This window comes from Heterodontus francisci, chromosome 8 (genome assembly GCF_036365525.1).
Source record: "Heterodontus francisci isolate sHetFra1 chromosome 8, sHetFra1.hap1, whole genome shotgun sequence".
Taxonomy (NCBI): domain Eukaryota; kingdom Metazoa; phylum Chordata; class Chondrichthyes; order Heterodontiformes; family Heterodontidae; genus Heterodontus; species Heterodontus francisci.
Window position 1 is genome coordinate 127,758,736 of NC_090378.1, and position 18,478 is coordinate 127,777,213.

General features: G+C 52.0%; 1 protein-coding gene across 1 annotated transcript in view; it reads right to left on the reverse strand.

Annotated features, from left to right (window-relative positions):
• Positions 1–18,478, reverse strand: part of LOC137373269 (probable voltage-dependent R-type calcium channel subunit alpha-1E) — a 1,486,297-nt gene that overhangs the window by 724,695 nt on the left and 743,124 nt on the right. The window contains exons 8-9 of the mRNA XM_068038118.1: positions 8,662–8,765; positions 730–845 (exon numbers count right to left, since the gene is read on the reverse strand). Coding sequence (XP_067894219.1) covers positions 730–845; positions 8,662–8,765 — 220 coding nt within the window. The remainder of the gene's footprint in view (positions 1–729; positions 846–8,661; positions 8,766–18,478) is intronic.

Sequence of the window (18,478 nt, forward strand, 5' to 3'; positions counted from 1 at the left end):
TTAGTGTTTGGATGTTAGGGTTAAGGTTTGGGTTGGGTCATTAGGGTTAGAGTTGAGTTAGATCATTAGGGTTAGGGTTGAGTCATTTGGGTTAGGATTCGGGTTAGATCATTAGAGTTAGGGTTCCGTCATTCGGGTTAGGGTTAAATCATTAGGATTAGTGCTGGGTCCTTAAAGTTATGATTAGGATTAGATAATTTGGGTTAGGGTTATGGCTGGCTCATTGGCATTAGGGTTAGGGTTGGATCATTAACATTAGTGCTTGGGTTGGCTTGGGGCATGGCATGGAGGCTCTTGGGAGAGGGAAGAGTTTCACCTTTGGAAGTGTGTGCTGATCACGCCAGCTGTTGAAATAGCTTTGTCTCCTGTCTGACTACAAGCAAGTCCCTCTCCCCTCCCACCCACTGCTACATAGCCCAACAATGAACGGTTCCTTATGAAGACTTGTGCCTTGCACTCTGACTTCTGTTGCCAACATTGTTAACACATTAAGTTTCTTTTGGAGGAATAAAAGACTAATCTCCAGCTGTGAGCAACCCAGGAGAAATATCATTGGAGCCACAGAAAATTGAGAGCTTTAAATAATTTTTGGTGAAGGCTCTTGTTTAGTAATTATAACAATGTTGGAGATAGGAAAATGGTTGCTTGACTAACAGTCCAGCACCATCCCATAAGGTACTGAAGGTACATACGGTGCATTGAGCAACCAATGTCCTACTTGAGACTCACCTGCTTTGTCGATCCAGGCTCGATAGCCATTAAGTTCCCGTTCAATCTGTTGCTGCCTCCGGAGCTTCAGGAATGACCTCCTGTTCTCCACTCTCTCCCGCTCCTTGGCAAACTCACTGGGGAAGCAGAGAGAAGTTAGCTGTGAGAATATTAGGCCGATGCCTCAGTCCCGCACTACCCTGTCATTATGACGTTCAGTTAGTACCATTTGGAAATATTGCAACTCCCTCTGAAGGGCCAGGGGACTGCACTTATCCCGAACAATCCCCCCACCTAAAAACAGATAGTCTACTAGCGATAGAATGACCAGCTCAGGGTTAGGTTGTCAGGTTGGCATCCTTCCATCTATAAAAGATGACAGTTACGCAGCAAACAATCCATTTCAGTGGAGTGTCTTCTCTTTGTGCACCTTTGCTGAGGGCTGTGAAGGCCAATCCTTGAGAGGCAGGTTCTGCCACAAGCGCTGCATGTGAAGCTGCCAAGTGATGCTCTGAGTTGCTGTTTTTGACGTTGGCTCCTGTTGCCAAGCTGCTGTAGAAACTGGTCATCGTGGTATTGCACACCAGTCCACAGGATGTGTCACCATTTCCCTCTTTCGCCAGATAGTGACTCCCAGGTGTGATAGTCAACATTTAGGGTCTTCATGTCACGCTTGCAAACATCCTTGGAGTGGAGCTTTGGACTCCCCACTGGTCGTCTGGCCCCGGCTACCTCACCATACAGAAAGTCCTTGGGTATGCGATCATCTTCCATCCTGCGGATGTGTCTGATCCACCGAAGCCGCCTCTGTTTGATTAGTAACAACACACTTGGGAGCTCTGCCTTTGAGAGGACTGCCGCATTTGTGATTTTGTCCTGCCAGGATATACCCATAATGCACCACAGACAGCGAAGGTGGAAATTATTGAGCTTCTTTTCCTGGTATCTGTAAGTTGCCCATGTTTCACAGCCATACAGCAATGTGCTGAGAACACAGGCCTTATAAACCATCAGCTTGGTCCTCAGGGTCAGCTTGGTGTTATCCCATGAGTGTTTCACAAGACGGCCAAATATGGTAGCTGCTATGTGTGTATCGAGCTGTGCATCAAGGGACAGATTGTCTGTCACCGTGGACCCAAAGTAACAGAATTTACTAACCACTTCCAGTGGGGTGTTATTTAGTGTGATCCAGGGTGAAGATGCAACACCTTGTCCCATGACCACGGTTTTCTTGACACTTATAGTCAATGAGAACAAGACACAGGCATGGGAGAGACAGTCTATGAGTCTTTGTAGCTGAGTTTTTGTGTGAGCGACTACTGCAGCATCATCAGTGTAGAGGAGTTCTCTGATCAGGATGTGAAACAGGGTTGTGAAAGAGATTGTGAAATTTGTAGTCCACTTTTTGGACACATCAGGACAAAAGATGTTCTTACCTGGACCGGAATATTTCAGGTACGCAATGCCAAATAAAGGCTTGCTCGGGTCTGCAAAAATAAACCCAACCGGAGTCCGACAGAACCACATCCGATCCATGCCCGACCCGGCCCGAGTCTTTACATCTTTCCCGCACCCGACCCGACCCAACCATCAGTTAACTTACTTTCCGTTTTTCACTTTGTTGCTGATCTGCACAAGCTTCCAATAACAGTAACAAAACTAGCTTTCCAGTCCAAAAATTAAATTAACATTGGAGCCACTTACCTGTGACAGAGCGTGTCTGACCCGAACCCGAATGTCGGACCCGGAAGTGCAACCTGACCCGAACACGACACATGGCGTCGAGTTCGGATCGGGTAGCCGACCTTTAATGCCAAACACTCTTAATTCAGCTGAGCTACAGAGTAAAGCTCCCTCTACACTGCCCCATCAAACACTCCCAAGGCAGATTCAGCACAGGTTAGATACAGAGTAAAGAAAAAAAAACAGGTCAGATACAGAATAAATTTCCCTCTACACTGTCCCGATCAAACACTCCCAGAGCAGATACAACGCAGGGTTAGAAAAAAAACCCAGTCCCGCTCGGTCTTTGGGAGAACAGCCTCCGGCATGTGTACTACTTCTGCTGCCAGCTCTTTATGCAGCTGGGGCGGGAGGAGGTCTTGGAGGGCCACTTCAATGTGGAGTTCCAGGGGACGGCCTACCATGTCTTCTGGACCTCAGACGGGGCACGGCGCCATGCCTGCAAGGGGGTGGAGCACACTCGTAAGAACTGCCCCAACCTCCCAGCCACCAACTCCACCTCGGTGGCCCAGGGTAGCGCCGCTGCACCTCCTCCCACTCCCCCGACACCTCTCAGGCGTTTCTGGAGGCTGTGTTCTTCACAGCCTCTGGTGGGGAGGCGGAGACCCGTCCAGGTGGAAGGAAGGAAGGCGCAAATCAAAACACCTGAAGGCCCGCCCATTGGACACGAGAAAAGCTTTGAGCCTGAGCTCAGCCCTATGGCTGATCCAGGGGAGCCCACCTGCCCCGAGGCAACTCGGGCCCATGGAACCTGGGCAAGGGGGCGCGGAGGGAGAAGTAGAGGCCTCTGCGGAGACGGAGGTCTCTGAGCCTCTGCACCCCTCCCTCAATAAGAGGAGGAGATGTCTCTCCTCTGAAGAGGGCAGTGAGTTGCAGGAAGCCTCTGCTCCTCAGAACGGAAGGTGGGGAGATGCCCCTGTAATCTCAGAAACTCCTGAGATGAGAGGCCCACCCATAGTGGGGGAGCCTGTGGACCCACCGGGTGAAAGTACTCCATTTGCCACTGGGTTGTGTGTCCTGGATGGGAGCGAGCGCTGTGAAGGTCAACCCTCCCAGCAGCCTGATGCTGCTGCTGGGATGTGCCTGACCCAGAAGGCAATTGGTGTAATTTCCCATCTGCTGGGGCTGTGGGCAATGGCGGGGTGGGAGATGGTCTCCTCTCTCTGCCTCCAGTCACGGCTCCGGCTGGATTTCCGGAGTCGGGAACTATCGTCTCATTGGCCTGGGAACGGAGGTGGAGGGGGGTCCTGAACCACTGGCACCCATGGGTGGGATCGTGATGATCCTATGGGTGGGATCGTGATGGAGGTGGGATCAGCTCGAGCGGACACAGTGTGTGGTGGGTGTGTCAGTTGCTGGAGGCGATGACCCGGAGGGGTATGCGGACGCAGTGTGGGGCACGGAGGATGATCGTGAATCCATTGCCAGCGAGGCGGTGGACTCCCTCGTGCCTCCTCTCATCCCCACTGTGGAACTCCAGGACTTCCTCGCGACCTGCAGGGGTTGCCACAATAAATTTCAGCTGGCCCTCGGCCAATGGTCGAATCTGGCGTTAATTATCCAGTCTGTCCGTTCCGCCCTCAAGAAGGCAGGGGAGGGTGCGGGTGTGAAACTGGTTGAGAGGAGCCGGTTTAATGCGTTCCTCAATGGGTTGCCGAGGGAGTGGAAGGCCAGATGCACTTCCGCTCCCTCCTCACAGTGAGGTATTGGTGACGGTTTTTAAGTACCTTTGACATGAAGATAACCATAGCCAGCCTCAACATCAGTGGCAGCAGGGGGTCTCACCGCAGATTTCACAATCTTTCAGTTCTCAGGGAAGGGAGATACGCGGTGAGCTTCCTGCAGGAAACCCACACCGTTCCGGGAGACGAAGCCACCTGGCTCTTGGAGTGGTAGGGTGGGGTCTACATAAGTCACCTCACCCCTATTTCTAGCGGGGTGGCTATCTTGTTGGCCCCCGACATTTCAGCCGGAGATCTTCAGGGTCAAGGAGCTGGTGCCGGGCCGCTTGCTTCACCTCGCCGTTTGCCTGGGTAGCGTGCCACTCCACTTTGTGAACATGTACATGCCCAGGCCCAGCGCGTGCAAGCGAGCTTCTTTGAAGAAGTGTCCGCTCTCTTGAGCTCTATCGACAGCGGCGAGTGCATTATCCTCGGACGGGGATTTGAACTGTACCCTTGAGGTGAGGGATCGCTCAGCGTGGCCAAGCGTCGGTGGAGAGGTTGAGGGAACTGATCAGCTCCCTAAAATTGGTGGACATCTGGCGGAATCTCCATCCCGACTCCAGCGCCTTCACGTGGAGGTCTGGAGGAGGAGGGTCCCGAATCGACCGCCTCTACTTTTCGTAGGTGTACATTTCCCACGTCTCGGCGACCTCCATGCGGCTGGTGCCGTACTCGGACCGCCACCTGGTGTGGGCAGAGTTCACTTCTCTCCGCACGAGGGCGGGGTCCACGTACTGGCAGTTTAACAACCGGCTGCTGGGGGACAGGCAATTCCGGGACTCGTTCCATTGATTCTGGGCCAACTGGAGAAAAAATCAGGGGGACTTCCCCTCCTTGAGGCTATGGTGGGATGTGGGCAAGACTGTCAGGAGTATGCGAAGGGGTCGACCAAGAGGCAGGAAGCCGAGATCCGGCACCTAGAGAGGGCAGTGTTCGACTTGGAGTCCCTTCTCTGTCAGGCCATAACGGACTTGACCCTGTGGCAGGCGTACAAAGAGAAGGGCGTGCTGAGGAACCTGCAGCTCATAGGGTCCCAAGGCGTGTACATGAGGTCGCAGATCCAGTTCCTGGAAGCTTGGACCGTGCCTCACCCTTCTACTCGCTGGAAAAATGGTGAGGGGTCTGTAAGCAGCTCATTGAGCTGCTGGCCGATGACGGATCCTTCGTCACGGATCCGGAGGGTATTACAGCACGTTGTTCTCTCCGGATCTATCTAGTGAGGACGCGCGTAGAGTTTTGTGTGAGGACGCCAAAGGTTTGGAGACTCCGTTCACGTTGGCGGAGTTGACCAGCGCCCTCCACCAGCTCTTGAGGGGCAAATCCCCAGGGCTGGACGGGTTGACCGTAGAGTTCCTCAGGGCATTCTAGGACATCCTGGGGGACGATTACGTGCGGGTCCTGGGGGAAAGCCTCGCGACCGGGGAGATGCCCCGCTCATGGCGCAGGGTGGTTATCATCCTGCTGCCGAAGAGGGACGATCTCCGCTGGCTTAAAAACTGGCGTCCGGTCTCCCTCCTCAGCACGGATTATAAGATCTTTGCCCGGGCTATGTCTTCCCGCCTGGGCTCTGTGCTGACCCACATGATCCACCCTGACCAGTCCTACGCAGTCACGGGCCGGTCCATCCAGGATAACATCCACCTGGTCCGGGACCTGATCCATCTTTCCCAGAGGACTGGTCTGTCGGTCGCCTTTCTCTCCCTCCATGAGGAGAAGGTGTTCGACAGGGTGGATCATGAATATCTTTACGGGACTCTGCACGCATTCGGACTCCGGCAGCATTTTGTGTCCCGAGTCCGACTTTTATACGTGACCGCAGAGCATCTAGTCAAAGTTAACGGGTCCTTGACGGCGCCCCTTTGCTTTGGGAGAGGAGTGCGTCAGGGATGTCCCATGTCCGGCCAATTGTATATCATATGCATGGAGCCATTCCTGTGCCTGCTTCATGACAGGTTGACAGGATTGGCTCTGCGTGGGCCGACCGTGCGGGTCGTCCTCTCGGCTTACGTCGATGATGTGCTCCTCACAGTCACAGATCCCGTTGACATGCGGAGGATGCGCGAGTGCCAGCAGACCTTTTCTACAGCGTCCTTCGCAAGGTTCAATTGGGAGAAATGTTCCGGACTCCTGGTGGGTCAGTGGCGAGTGGATTCCCTGCCGGAGGAGTTAACACCTTTTGCGTGGAGCACCACGCACCTCCTCTATCTGGGAGTCCACCTTAGCCCTGTTGAGGAAACCTGGCCGGCAAACTGGCAGGAGTTGGAGGCGAAAGTCACCACTTGGCTGGGGCGTTGGACAGGACTGCTCCGAGTGCTTTCCTACAGGGGTCGAATGCTGGTCATAAACCAACTGGTGGCCTCAATGCTGTGGTACCAGTTGGTCACTTTGGCCCCGCCCCTGCATTTGCCACCAAGATCCAGAAGAAGCTTGTCGATTTCTTCTGGGGCAAGAGGAAACACTGGGTCTCTGCCGTGGTCCTGAGTCTCTCGATTGAGGAGGGCGGCTAGTCGCTGGTGTGCGTCCACACCCAGGCTGTGACTCGTCGCTTTTGGACCCTGCAGAGATACCTGTACGTCGAACGTCCTCCCAGATGGTGTGCGCTGGCGGCGTATTTTTGCCACCAGTGTCACTGCCTTCAAGACGACACACAGCTCCCGGCAGAGAAGATTAGCCGCGCCTCTATGAGGGAGTTGCCTGTCTTTTACCGGGATCTATTCAGAGTCTGGAGCATGGTCGCCTCCAGTCAGAGCGCTCCCCCTCGGCTGTCCAGGCGGCCGGCTCTGGGGACGGACCGACGAGTGGAGGAGTAGCCGAAGTTGCCGGGACGCCCCTCACTGTGGATGATGAGGGGGCTCGGGAATGCTGACTTCTGCTCGGCCGGAACTGCTCATTGGATGCAGGCCCCGAAACCCTCCTCGGGAGCTGGTCCTGCACAACCTGAGCCGCCTCTCGGAAATGCTCTCCAAATGCATTGGAAATGCATTCCAAATGGCGCGGAGGAGTTTCCTGTACGGGCTGCTCCTGCACACTCTCCACTTCCTCACCTTGTCAGCTGACCGGACACGCCCTGGAGGTCTGTGTTGCAATCTGGCAGCGAGGGGAAACCCCGGTGGTGGTGTCTCGACGCGGGAGTCCTCCCATTTTACATCGGGGACCTGGGATGGAGGGTGCTGCACAGGGCAGTCCCATGCAATAAACTTTTAAGCAGGTTCACGGACTCCCAGGCCACCTGTAATTTCTGCGGCCTGGACGAGTCCGTGTTTCACTTATATATGGAGTGTGCGAGGTTGCAGTCCTTGTTTGCATATTTAAAGGGGCTGCTCCTCAAGTTCTGGCTGCACTTCAGCTCCACGCTCCTGATCTTTGGGCACCCGATGCGGACGGGCATGGGCTGGGAGGAGGAGCTCCACGTTGGCCTGCTCCTGGGCCTGGCCAAGGTGGCAATTTACAGGTCCAGGCTGCGGGCCATCGGGTGGCCCGTCCTCCCTGATTGCCTGCCCCTCTTCCGCGGTTATGTTCGCACCCGGGTGTCCCTGGAGAAGGAGCATGTGGTGTCCACCAGTACGCTTGAAGCCTTCCGTGACCGCAGGGGCTAGAGTGCATCATCGATGCCGAGAATGGAATTTTAATTTGAGGTTTTGGTTCATTTATCTGTTTTTAATAAAATTATTTTAAAATGTATATAAAGGGCGCCATTACTCCCCAGGCCCCCTCAAAAAAAATATAAAAAAAGGCGACTGGGGTATAAAGGCCACCTTCAAAAAAAAGAAAAAAAAAAAAGGAGAAAAAAATGGGTTAGATACAGAGTAAAGCTCCCTCTACACTGTGCCATCAAACACTCCCAGGACAGGTACAGCACTGGGTTAGATAGAGAGTAAAAAAAAAACGGGGGTTAGATACAGAGTAAAGCTCCCTCTACACTGTCCCATCAAACACTTCCAGGACAGGTACAGTACGGGTTAGATACAGAGTAAAGCTCCCTCTGCACTGTCCCATCAAACACTTCCAGGACAGGTACAGTACGGGTTAGATACAGAGTAAAGCTCCCTCTACACTGTCCCCATCAAACACTCCCAGGACAGGTACAGTACGGGTTAGATACAGAGTAAAGCTCCCTCTGCACTGTCCCATCAAACACTCAAGGGCCGGCTAAGCACTGCCCCAGTAATATGACACTGTTTCTGTGACATGTTTTTCCATTATCCACATCAGTCATCCTCTGATGTTTGAGTGATTTACCAGCTAGGAATAGGTTTTGCCCTTGAGCTCTTGCCCACTGGAGCTGAGTTCAGTCCATTCCAAGCGTCATCACATTGGACCTTATAACAAGTGGACTGAGAAGCTTCTCGCCTCAGCTGCCCGACCTTGATCTGCCGACGAGAGACCAGTATCCCTGTACTATGTAGTTAAATGGTGCCCCGTCCTCTGGATTGGATGATAACTGGCTTACTTGCCCCCATGGGTTGGTGTAGTTTCATGGACTTACCCAGACAGGACTCCGAGCACGAGGTTCAACACGAAGAACGACCCAATGATGATAAGCGGGATGAAATACAACCAGTTCCACATTGCCCCTAAGGCATCATTGGTCTGCAAAATACGAGAAGAAAGTTCCCTTTACGCCTGGCTTTCTCTGAGTCACAACATATCTATTAGTCATGCCTCATGGATGGGGATCACTGAAGCCTAATGGGATCAGGCCAGTTTTGTGAGTGCCCAGTTTTGAAAGGTGATCACAACTCTAAAATCTTCATCCTCCCTCACATCTCCATTCCTCCTCCTCCTCATCACAGGCCCTTGCATTGTCGGGTCCACTGAGTTCCTTGGAGAGCTCAACTTCAGTCTATATCTAGGATGAGAATTTTAAAATTGAGATGTTGTCAGACTGGGAACCAATGTGATGGGTGAATTGGACTTGGTGTAAATTAGGATATGGACAGCAACGTTTTCGATGAGGGTGCCAGCAGCAGATGGGCTGAGACAAAGGCAGAGATGGGCAATGTTACGGAGATGGAAGGGGGCCCTGTCTGCTCTCTTAGGTGGATGTAAAAGATCTCACAAGTCTACATGAAGAGGAGCTGGTGAGGTATCCCTGGCATTCTGCCCAATAATTAACCCTCAACCAACATCACTAAATCAGATTATCTGGTCATTATCAGCCTGCTGTCTGTGGAGGCTTGCTATGTGCAAATTGGCTGCTGTGTTTCCTACATTATAACAGTGACTGCACCTCAAGAGTACTTCATTGGCTGTAAAGTGCTTTGGGACACTCTGAGGCTGTAAAAGGCACTATATAAATTTCTATTGGATTCTATCTCTGGAAATGTATCACGCTCTAATGTCACCTTCCTACCGCCGTATCCAGTGTAATTCAATCCAATTAAATTTGGGAAAACTGAAGTCATTGTTTTTGCTCCCTGCTCCAAACTCTGTTCTCCAGCTACTGATTCCGTCCCAACAGTTTGAGACTGAACTAGTCTGTTTGCAACTTTGGTGACATATTTGATCCCGAGAGGAGCTTTCGACCACAAAGTCGCACCATCACTATGACAGCCTATTTCCTCCTCCGTAACATCGCCCAACTTCACCCCTGTCTCAGCTCACCTGCTGCTGAAACCCTCATTCGTGCCTTTGTTATCTCGAGACTTGACTATTCCAATGTACTCCTGACTGGTCTCCTGTATTCTACGCTCTGTAAACTTGAGGTCCTTCAAACCTCTGCTGCCCATGTCTTAACTTGCACCAAGTCCTGTTAACCCATCACCCCTGTACTTACAGACCTACACTGGCAACATCTTGATTTTAGGATTCTCATCCTTGTTTTCATCCTCTTTCATGGCCTCGCACCTGTCTATCTCTGTAATCTCTTCCAGCCCCACAACCCTCTGAGATATCTGTGCTCCTTTAATTCTGGCCTCTTGAGCATCCCTGATGTTAATTATTCTACCGTTGGTGACTGTGCCTTCAGTTGCCCTGGGCCCTAAGTTCTGGAATTCCCTTCCTTTTCCTCTCCACCTTACTTTCTTCCTAGTCATAAAGTGGTACAGCACTGAAACAGGCCCTTCAGCCCACCGAGTCTGTGCCTACCATCAACCACCCATTTATATTAATCCTACATGAATCCCATATTCCCTACCACATCCCCACCTTCCCTCAATTCTCCTACCACCTACCTACACTAGGGGGAATTTACAATGGCCAATTTACCTATCAACCTGCAAGTCTTTGGCTGTGGGAGGAAACTGGAGCACCCGGAGAAAACCCACGCGGACACAGGGAGAACTTGCAAACTCCACACAGGCAGTACCCAGAATTGAACCCGGGTCGCTGGAGCTGTGAGGCTGTGGTGCTAACCACTGTGCCGCCCTCTTTGACCAAGCTTTTAATCATCTGACCTAGTATTTTCTTATGTGGCTCAGTGTGATATTTTGTTTTATAACGCTCTTGTGAAATGCCTTGGGAATTTTTTTTACATTAAAGGTGCTACCGAAATATAAGTTGCTTTTGTAAATATGAATACAGGAATTTATAATGGCAACAGTGGGAATGGAGAGTGTGATTATTCATGTATTACACGTTTCATATATGTTTTAGAAAGGGTATAATGCATAATGAGGAAATGCATGAACAAAGAAAGACTCAAAAATTAGGACTACTTTCAGTAGAACAAAGATGATCAGGGAATGGTTTGATAGAGGTGTTTAAAATAATGATGGGTTGGGACAGAGCAGATAAAGATAAACTATTTCCAGTAATTGAAGGGGTTTAGAATGAGGAGACATGAATAGGAGATTAACTACAAGAGATTTAGGACAGAGGGCAGGAGGAACCGCTTGACATTGGGAGCCATGAGGCTTTGGAATTCACTTCCAGAGTTAGTGGTTCAGCAGAAAATATGTCAATATTTAGTATTAGATTGGATACATGGATGAAGGAAAAGGAGATGAGAATAAGATAGACACATTTAGGATAACTGCTCTTGCGAAAGGTAAAACCAAACATGGACTGGTTAGGCTCAAGGGCTTGTTTCTGTGCTGTAATTTGAAACCATTCTATGGCTGACAAACCAAAATGGTGGCAGAAAGACTCTTTGAAAGGATGTCTGGAGCGATTTCATTCTGTCACCGTTCTTTTTATTTTTACCAGTGGATGTTTTCTGACTGACAGTTATAATTGGTAGTTTTTATGAACATTAACTCCTTATTGTTTGGTTCCTTCCATATCTATTCAGGTTGTTTTATTAACATTTTATCAAACAAGGTGAAGGTGTGCGAGACACACTGGGAGATTATATATATATTTTTTTAGAACATGACAGCGCAGTACAGGCCCTTCGGCCCTCGATCTTGCGCCGACCTGTGAAACCATCTGACCTACACTATTCCATTTTCATCCATATGTCTATCCAATGACCACTTAAATGCCCTTAAAGTTGGCGAATCTACTACTGCTGCAGGCAGGGCGTTCCATGCCCCTACTACTCTCTGTGTAAAGAAACTACCTCTGACATCTGTCCTATATCTATCACCCCTCAACTTAAAGCTATGTCCCCTCGTGTTTGCCATCACCATCCGAGGAAAAAGACTCTCACTATCCACCCTATCTAACCCTCTGATTATCTTATATGTCTCTATTAAGTCACCTCTCCTCCTCCTTCTCTCCAACGAAAACAACCTCAAGTCCCTCAGCCTTTCCTCGCAAGACCTTCCCTCCATACTAGGCAACATCCTAGTAAATCTCCTCTGCACCCTTTCCATAGCTTCCACATCCTTCCTATAATGCGGTGACCAGAACAGCACGCAATACTCCAGGTGCGGTCTCACCAGAGTTTTGTACAGCTGCAGCATGACCTCGTGGCTCCGAAACTCGATCCCCCTACTAATAAAAGCTAACACACCATATGCCTTCTTAACAGCCCTATTAACCTGGGTAGCAACCTTCAGGGATTTATGCACCTGGACACCAATATCTCTCTGTTCATCTACACTACCAAGAATCTTCCCATTCACCCAGTACTCTGCATTCCTGTTACTCCTTCCAAAGTGAATCACCTCGCACTTTTCCGCATTAAACTCCATTTGCCATCTCTCAGCCCAGCTCTGCAGCCTATCTATGTTCCTCTGTACCCTACAACACCCTTCGGCACTATCCACAACTCCACCAACCTTAGTGTCATCTGCAAATTTACTAACCCACCCTTCTACACCCTCTTCCAGGTCATTTATAAAAATGACAAACAGCAGTGGCCCCAAAACAGATCCTTGCGGTACACCACTAGTAACTAAACTCCAGGATGAACATTTGCCATCAACCACCACCCTCTGTCTTCTTTCAGCTAGCCAATTTCTGATCCAAAGCTCTAAATCACCTTCAACCCCATACTTCATAGTTTGCCTATTGATTCCCCGGAGTGTAAAACATTAAGGGGTGATCTGATCAAACAGGTTAAATTGATTAAAGGAATTAATGGGGTAGATAGAGAAAAATCATTTCTTCTGGTGGGAAGTACAGAACAAGGGACATAATCTTAAAATTAGAGCTCAGCTGTTTGGTGTTGATGTCAGGAAGCACTTCTTTGCACGAAGGTTCGTGGAAATTATGGAGTTAAGTTAGAGATCAGTCATGATCTAATTAAGGGGCTTCCTCCTGTTTGATTGCATTTCACTGCCTCGCCACCCAGTGTGTAAATTTCCCTATGTTGGTATTCGGATTTTCCTGCTTTCTGCCCCAAATCCCTGACATTTAACCTTCTATTGATGTCTGCTCATTCTGGACCATCAATCACTGGGCACAGCCTGTTTGTATTGATCAGTCTCGATGAGGTGAGAATGACAGTTCTGCCCCGATCACTGACTGGAGCTCAGCCCCAGTACTTGGGAAGTCTTGCCCAGAATACAGTGCTCAAAGGGTGAACGGCTCTGCTTGGAGATACTGCCCACTTTACATACCGGAGAATGCCACGGGAAAGCTTTCAGTTCTGTTGGCTCATTGGCTGCAGGTTGCCATGGCTACCTGGCAACAGCCTCTCAGTTCTGTTGCAGCATTGGCTGCCGGTTGCTAAGGGCACCCAAAGGCGAAAAAAATCCTCAGTTCTTAGCACAGATTTGAATTATAATTCTAACTCCCAGGAAATAGTTTGAGAGCAGCACTCATCACTTGAAAATTCCGAAAGACATTCTCCACACAAAATGGGCTGGGTCTTGTCGTCCTGCTGAAAGTGGGTTCCATGGTGGGGAGGGGTGGCGGAGAATCGGAGTGGCAGCAGCCATCACGGAACCCGATACCAGTCTTGCTGGACGTACCTCCGGCGGGTAGGCTCCGTGACAGCACGCTACCACTCTATGATGGAGCCCTACTTTAAATATTTAAAATAACTCTCTGCACAAATTTCACTATCATCTGCACCAATGTACCCATCCATTCCCAATCTTGTGCTCAATGTGTGGCATGCACATGCCTTCACTGTACAGTCCAAAACATGCCGAGATCACGGAGCAGGGGAAGGAATCAACTCGGCATTGGGTTTATAAATGGCGGGGCAAGTCTCAACTCTGCATTATGGTTAAAACTGGGGGAAGGGTGAAACTCTGCAATTTCTTTATACATGGGTGTAAGGGGTCAACTCTGCATTTTGTTTATACATGAGGGGGAAGGGGTCAACTCTGCATTTTGTTTACACATGGGGGGGGAAGGGATCAACTCTGCATTTTGTTTATACATGAGGGGGAAGGGGTCAACTCTGCAATTTGCTCTCCATGAGGGAGAAGGGGTCAACTCGGCAATTTGTTTATCCATGAGGGGGAAGGGGTCAACTCTGCATTTTGTTTATACATGAGTGGGAAGGGGTCAACTCGGCATTTTGTTTATAAATGAGGGGGAAGGGGTCATCTCTGATTTTGTTTATACATGAGGGGGAAGGGGTCATCTCTGATTTTGTTTATCCATGAGGGGGAAGGGGTCATCTCTGATTTTGTTTATAAATGATGGGGAAGGGGTCATCTCTGATTTTGTTTATACATGAGGGGGAAGGGGTCAACTCGGCATTTTGTTTATACATGAGGGGGAAGGGGTCAACTCTGATTTTGTTTCTACATGAGGGGGAAGGGGTCAACTCTGATTTTGTTTCTACATGAGGGGGAAGGGGTCAACTCGGCATTTTGTTTATACATGAGGGGGAAGGGGTCAACTCTGATTTTGTTTCTACATGAGGGGGAAGGGGTCAACTCTGATTTTGTTTATACATGAGGGGGAAGGGGTCAACTCAGCATTTTGTTTATACATGAGGGGGAAGGGGTCAACTCTGATTTTGTTTCTACATGAGGGGGAAGGGGTCAACTCTGATTTTGTTTATACATGAGGGGGAAGGGGTCAACTCTGATTTTGTTTATACATGACGGGGAAGGGGTCAACTCTGATTTTGTTTCTACATGAGGTGGAAGGGGTCATCTCTGATTTTGTTTCTACATGAGGGGGAAGGGGTCATCTCTGATTTTGTTTATACATGAGGTGGAAGGGGTCAACTCTGATTTTGTTTATACATGAGGGGGAAGGGGTCAACTCGGCATTTTGTTTCTACATGAGGGGGAAGGGGTCAACTCTGATTTTGTTTATACATGACGGGGAAGGGGTCAACTCTGATTTTGTTTCTACATGAGGGGGAAGGGGTCAACTCTGATTTTGTTTCTACATGAGGGGGAAGGGGTCAACTCTGATTTTGTTTCTACATGAGGGGGAAGGAGTCAACTCTGATTTTGTTTATACATGAGGGGGAAGGGGTCAACTCTGATTTTGTTTCTACATGAGGGGGAAGGAGTCAACTCTGATTTTGTTTATACATGAGGTGGAAGGGGTCAACTCTGCATTTTGTTTATGCATTTGGGAAGGGATCAACTCTGCATTTTGTTTACACATGGTGGTGAAGGGGTCAGCTCTGCATTTTGTTTATACATGAGTGAGTAGGGGTCCACACTGCAGTGAGTGGGGTCATAAGCAGCTCAGTGAGTGGGATTAGTGAGTGGGGTCCGTGTGTGGTTTCACTGAGGGGGCTGAGTGATTGGCAATAGTGAGTGGGTCATTCAGTACTGTCAGTGAGTCTGGTCAGTGACAAGGCCTCTGGGTGGGGTCAGTGAGTGGGGTCAGTGAGTAGGTCAGTTAGTGGAGTCAGTGAGCAGGATCACTGAGAAGGTCAGTGCGTGGGGTCATTGAGAAGGTCAGCGAGTGGGTCAGGGAGTGGGGACAGTGAGTGTGCCAGTGAATGAGGTCAGTGAGTGCTGTCAGTGAGCCGGATCATTGAATAGGTCAGTAGGTGGGGTCAGTGTGTGGGGTCATTGAGGTCAGCGAGTGGGGTCAGGGGGTGAGGTCAGTGAGTGGGATCAATGAGGGGGTCAGCGTGTGGGGTCTGTGGGAGGGGTCAGTGAGTGGGGTCAGTCAGTGGGGTTAGTCAGTGGGGTCTGTGTGTCGGGTCAGTGAGTAAGGTCAGTGAGTGAGGTCAGTGAGTGAGGTCAGTGAGTGAGGTCAGTGAGTGAGGTCAATGTGTGGGGTCAATGTGTGGGGTCAATGTGTGGGGTAAGTGAGTTGATCAGTGAGTGGGGTCAGTGAGTGTGGTCAGTGAGTGGGACAGTGTGTGGGATCACTGAGTGGGGTCAGTGAGTGGGGTCAATGAGAGGGGTCACTGAGTGGGGTCACTGAGTGGGGTCACTGAGTGGGGTCACTAAGTGGGGTCACTAAGTGGGGTCACTAAGTGGGGTCACTGAGTCTGGTCACTGAGTCGGGTCACTGAGTGGGGTCACTGAGTGGGGTCACTGAGTGGGTCACTGAGTGAGTCACTGAGTGGGTCACTGAGTGGGTCACTGAGTGGGTCACTGAGTGGGTCACTGAGTGGGTCACTGAGTAGGTCAGGGAGTAGGTCAGGGAGTAGGTCAGGGAGTAGGTCAGGGAGTAGGTCAGTGAGGGGGCGGCAGTGAGTTGATCAGTGAGTGGGGTAAATGAATCGGGTCAATGAGTCTGGTCAGAGAGTGGGCTCAGAGAGTGGGCTCAGAGAGTGGGCTCAGAGAGTGGGGCATTCACTGGGGTCAGTGAGCGGCGTCAGTGAGCGGCGTCAGTGAGCGGCGTCAGTGAGCGGGGCCACTGAGCGGGGCCACTGAGCGGGGCCACTGAGCGGGGCCACTGAGCGGGGCCACTGAGCGGGGCCACTGAGCGGGGCCAGTCAGCGGGGCCAGTGAGCAGGTCAATGAGCGGGGTCAGTGAGCGGGGTCAGTGAGCGGGGTCAGTGAGTTGGGTCAGTGAGTTGGGTCAGTGAGTGGGGTCAGTGAGTGGGGTCAGTGAGTGGGGCAGTGAGTGGAGCAGTGAGTGGGGCAGTGAGTGGGGTCAGCGAGTGGGGTCAGCGAGTGGGGTCAGGAGTGGGGTCAGGAGTGGGGTCAGGAGTGGGGTCAGGAGTGGGGTCAGGAATGGGGTGAGTGAATGTGATCAGTGAGTGGGGTGAGTGCGTGGGGTCAGTGAGTTGGCTCAGCGAGTCGGGTCAGCGAGTCGGGACAGCGAGTCGGGACAGCGAGTCGGGACAGCGAGTCAGGACAGCGAGTCGGGACAGCGAGTCGGGACAGCGAGTCGGGACAGCGAGTCGGGACAGCGAGTCGGGTCAGCGAGTCGGGACTGCGAGTCGGGACTGCGAGTCGGGTCAGCGAGTCGGGACTGCGAGTCGGGACTGCGAGTCGGGACTGCGAGTCGGGACTGCGAGTGGGGTCTGCGAGTGGGGTTTGCGAGTGGGGGCAGCGAGTGGGGGCTGCGAGTGGGGTCTGCGAGTGGGGTCAGAGAGAGGGGTCAGTGAGTCAAGTCAGTGAGTGGGGTCAGGGAGCAGTGTCAACAAGTGGTGTCGGTGAGTGGGGACAGTGAGTGGGGTCCGTGAGTGGCGTCCGTGAGTGGGGTCCGTGAGTGGGGTCCGTGAGTGGGGTCCGTGAGTGGGGTCCGTGAGTGGGGTCCGTGAGTGGGGTCAGTGAGTGGGGTCAGTGGCTGGGGTCAGTGGCTGGGGTCAGTGGCTGGGGTCAGTGGATGGGGTCAGTGGATGGGGTCAGTGGATGGGGTCAGTGGATGGGGTCAGTGGGTGAGGTCAGTGGGTGAGGTCAGTGGGTGAGGTCAGTGGGTGAGGTCTGTGTGTGGGGTCTGTGAGTGGGGTCTGTGAGTGGGGTCAGCGAAGGGGGTCAGCGAAGGGGGTCAGCGAAGGGGGTCAGCGAAGGGGGTCAGCGAGCGGGGTCAGCGAGCGGGGTCAGGGTGTCAGGTCAGGGAGTGAGTGGGGTCAGTGTGTCAGGTCAGGGAGTGAGTGGGGCAGTAAATGGGGTCAGTGAGCGAAGTCAGTGAGTCAGGTCAGGGAGTGAGTGGGGCAGTAAATGGGGTCAGTGAGCGAAGTCAGTGAGTCAGGTCAGGGAGTGAGTGGGTCAGTGAATGGGGTCATTAAGTGGCGTCAGTGAGTGGAGTCAGTGAGTCAGGTCAGGGAGTGAGTGGGGCAGTAAATGGGGTCAGTGAGCGAAGTCAGTGAGTCAGGTCAGGGAGTGAGTGGGTCAGTGAATGGGGTCATTAAGTGGCGTCAGTGAGTGGGGTCAGTGAGTAAGGTCAGGAGTGGGGTGAGTGAGTGGTGTCAGTGAGTGGTGTCGGTGAGTGGGGTCGGTGAGTGGGGTCGGTGAGTGGGGTCGGTGAGTGGGGTCGGTGAGTGGGGTCGGTGAGTGGGGTCGGTGAGTGGGGTCGGTCAACGGGGTCGGTCAACGGGGTCGGTGAGCGGGGTCGGTGAGCGTGGTTAATTGAGCGTGGTTAATTGAGCGGGGTCAGTGAGCGGGGTCAGTGAGCGGGGTCAGTGAGCGGGGTCAGTGAGCGGCGTCAGTGAGCGGGGTCAGTGAGCGGCGTCAGTGAGCGGCGTCAGTGAGCGGCGTCAGTGAGCGGCGTCAGTGAGCGGCGTCAGTGAGCGGCGTCAGTGAGCGGCGTCAGTGAGCGGCGTCAGTGAGCGGCGTCAGTGAGCGGGTCAGTGAGCGGGGCCAGTGGATGGGGTCAGTGGGTGAGGTCAGTGGGTGAGGTCATGGAGTAGGTCTGTGAGTGGGGTCAGCGAAGCAGGGTAAGCGAGCGGGGTCAGCGAGCGGGGTCAGTGAGTGGGGTCAGGGTGTCAGGTCAGGGAGTGAGTGGGGTCAGTGTGTCAGGTCAGGGAGTGAGTGGGGCAGTGAATGGGGTCTGTGAGCGGAGTCAGTGAGTCAGGTCAGGGAGTGAGTGGGGCAGTGAATGGGGTCATTAAGTGGCGTCAATGAGTGGGGTGAGTGAGTGGTGTC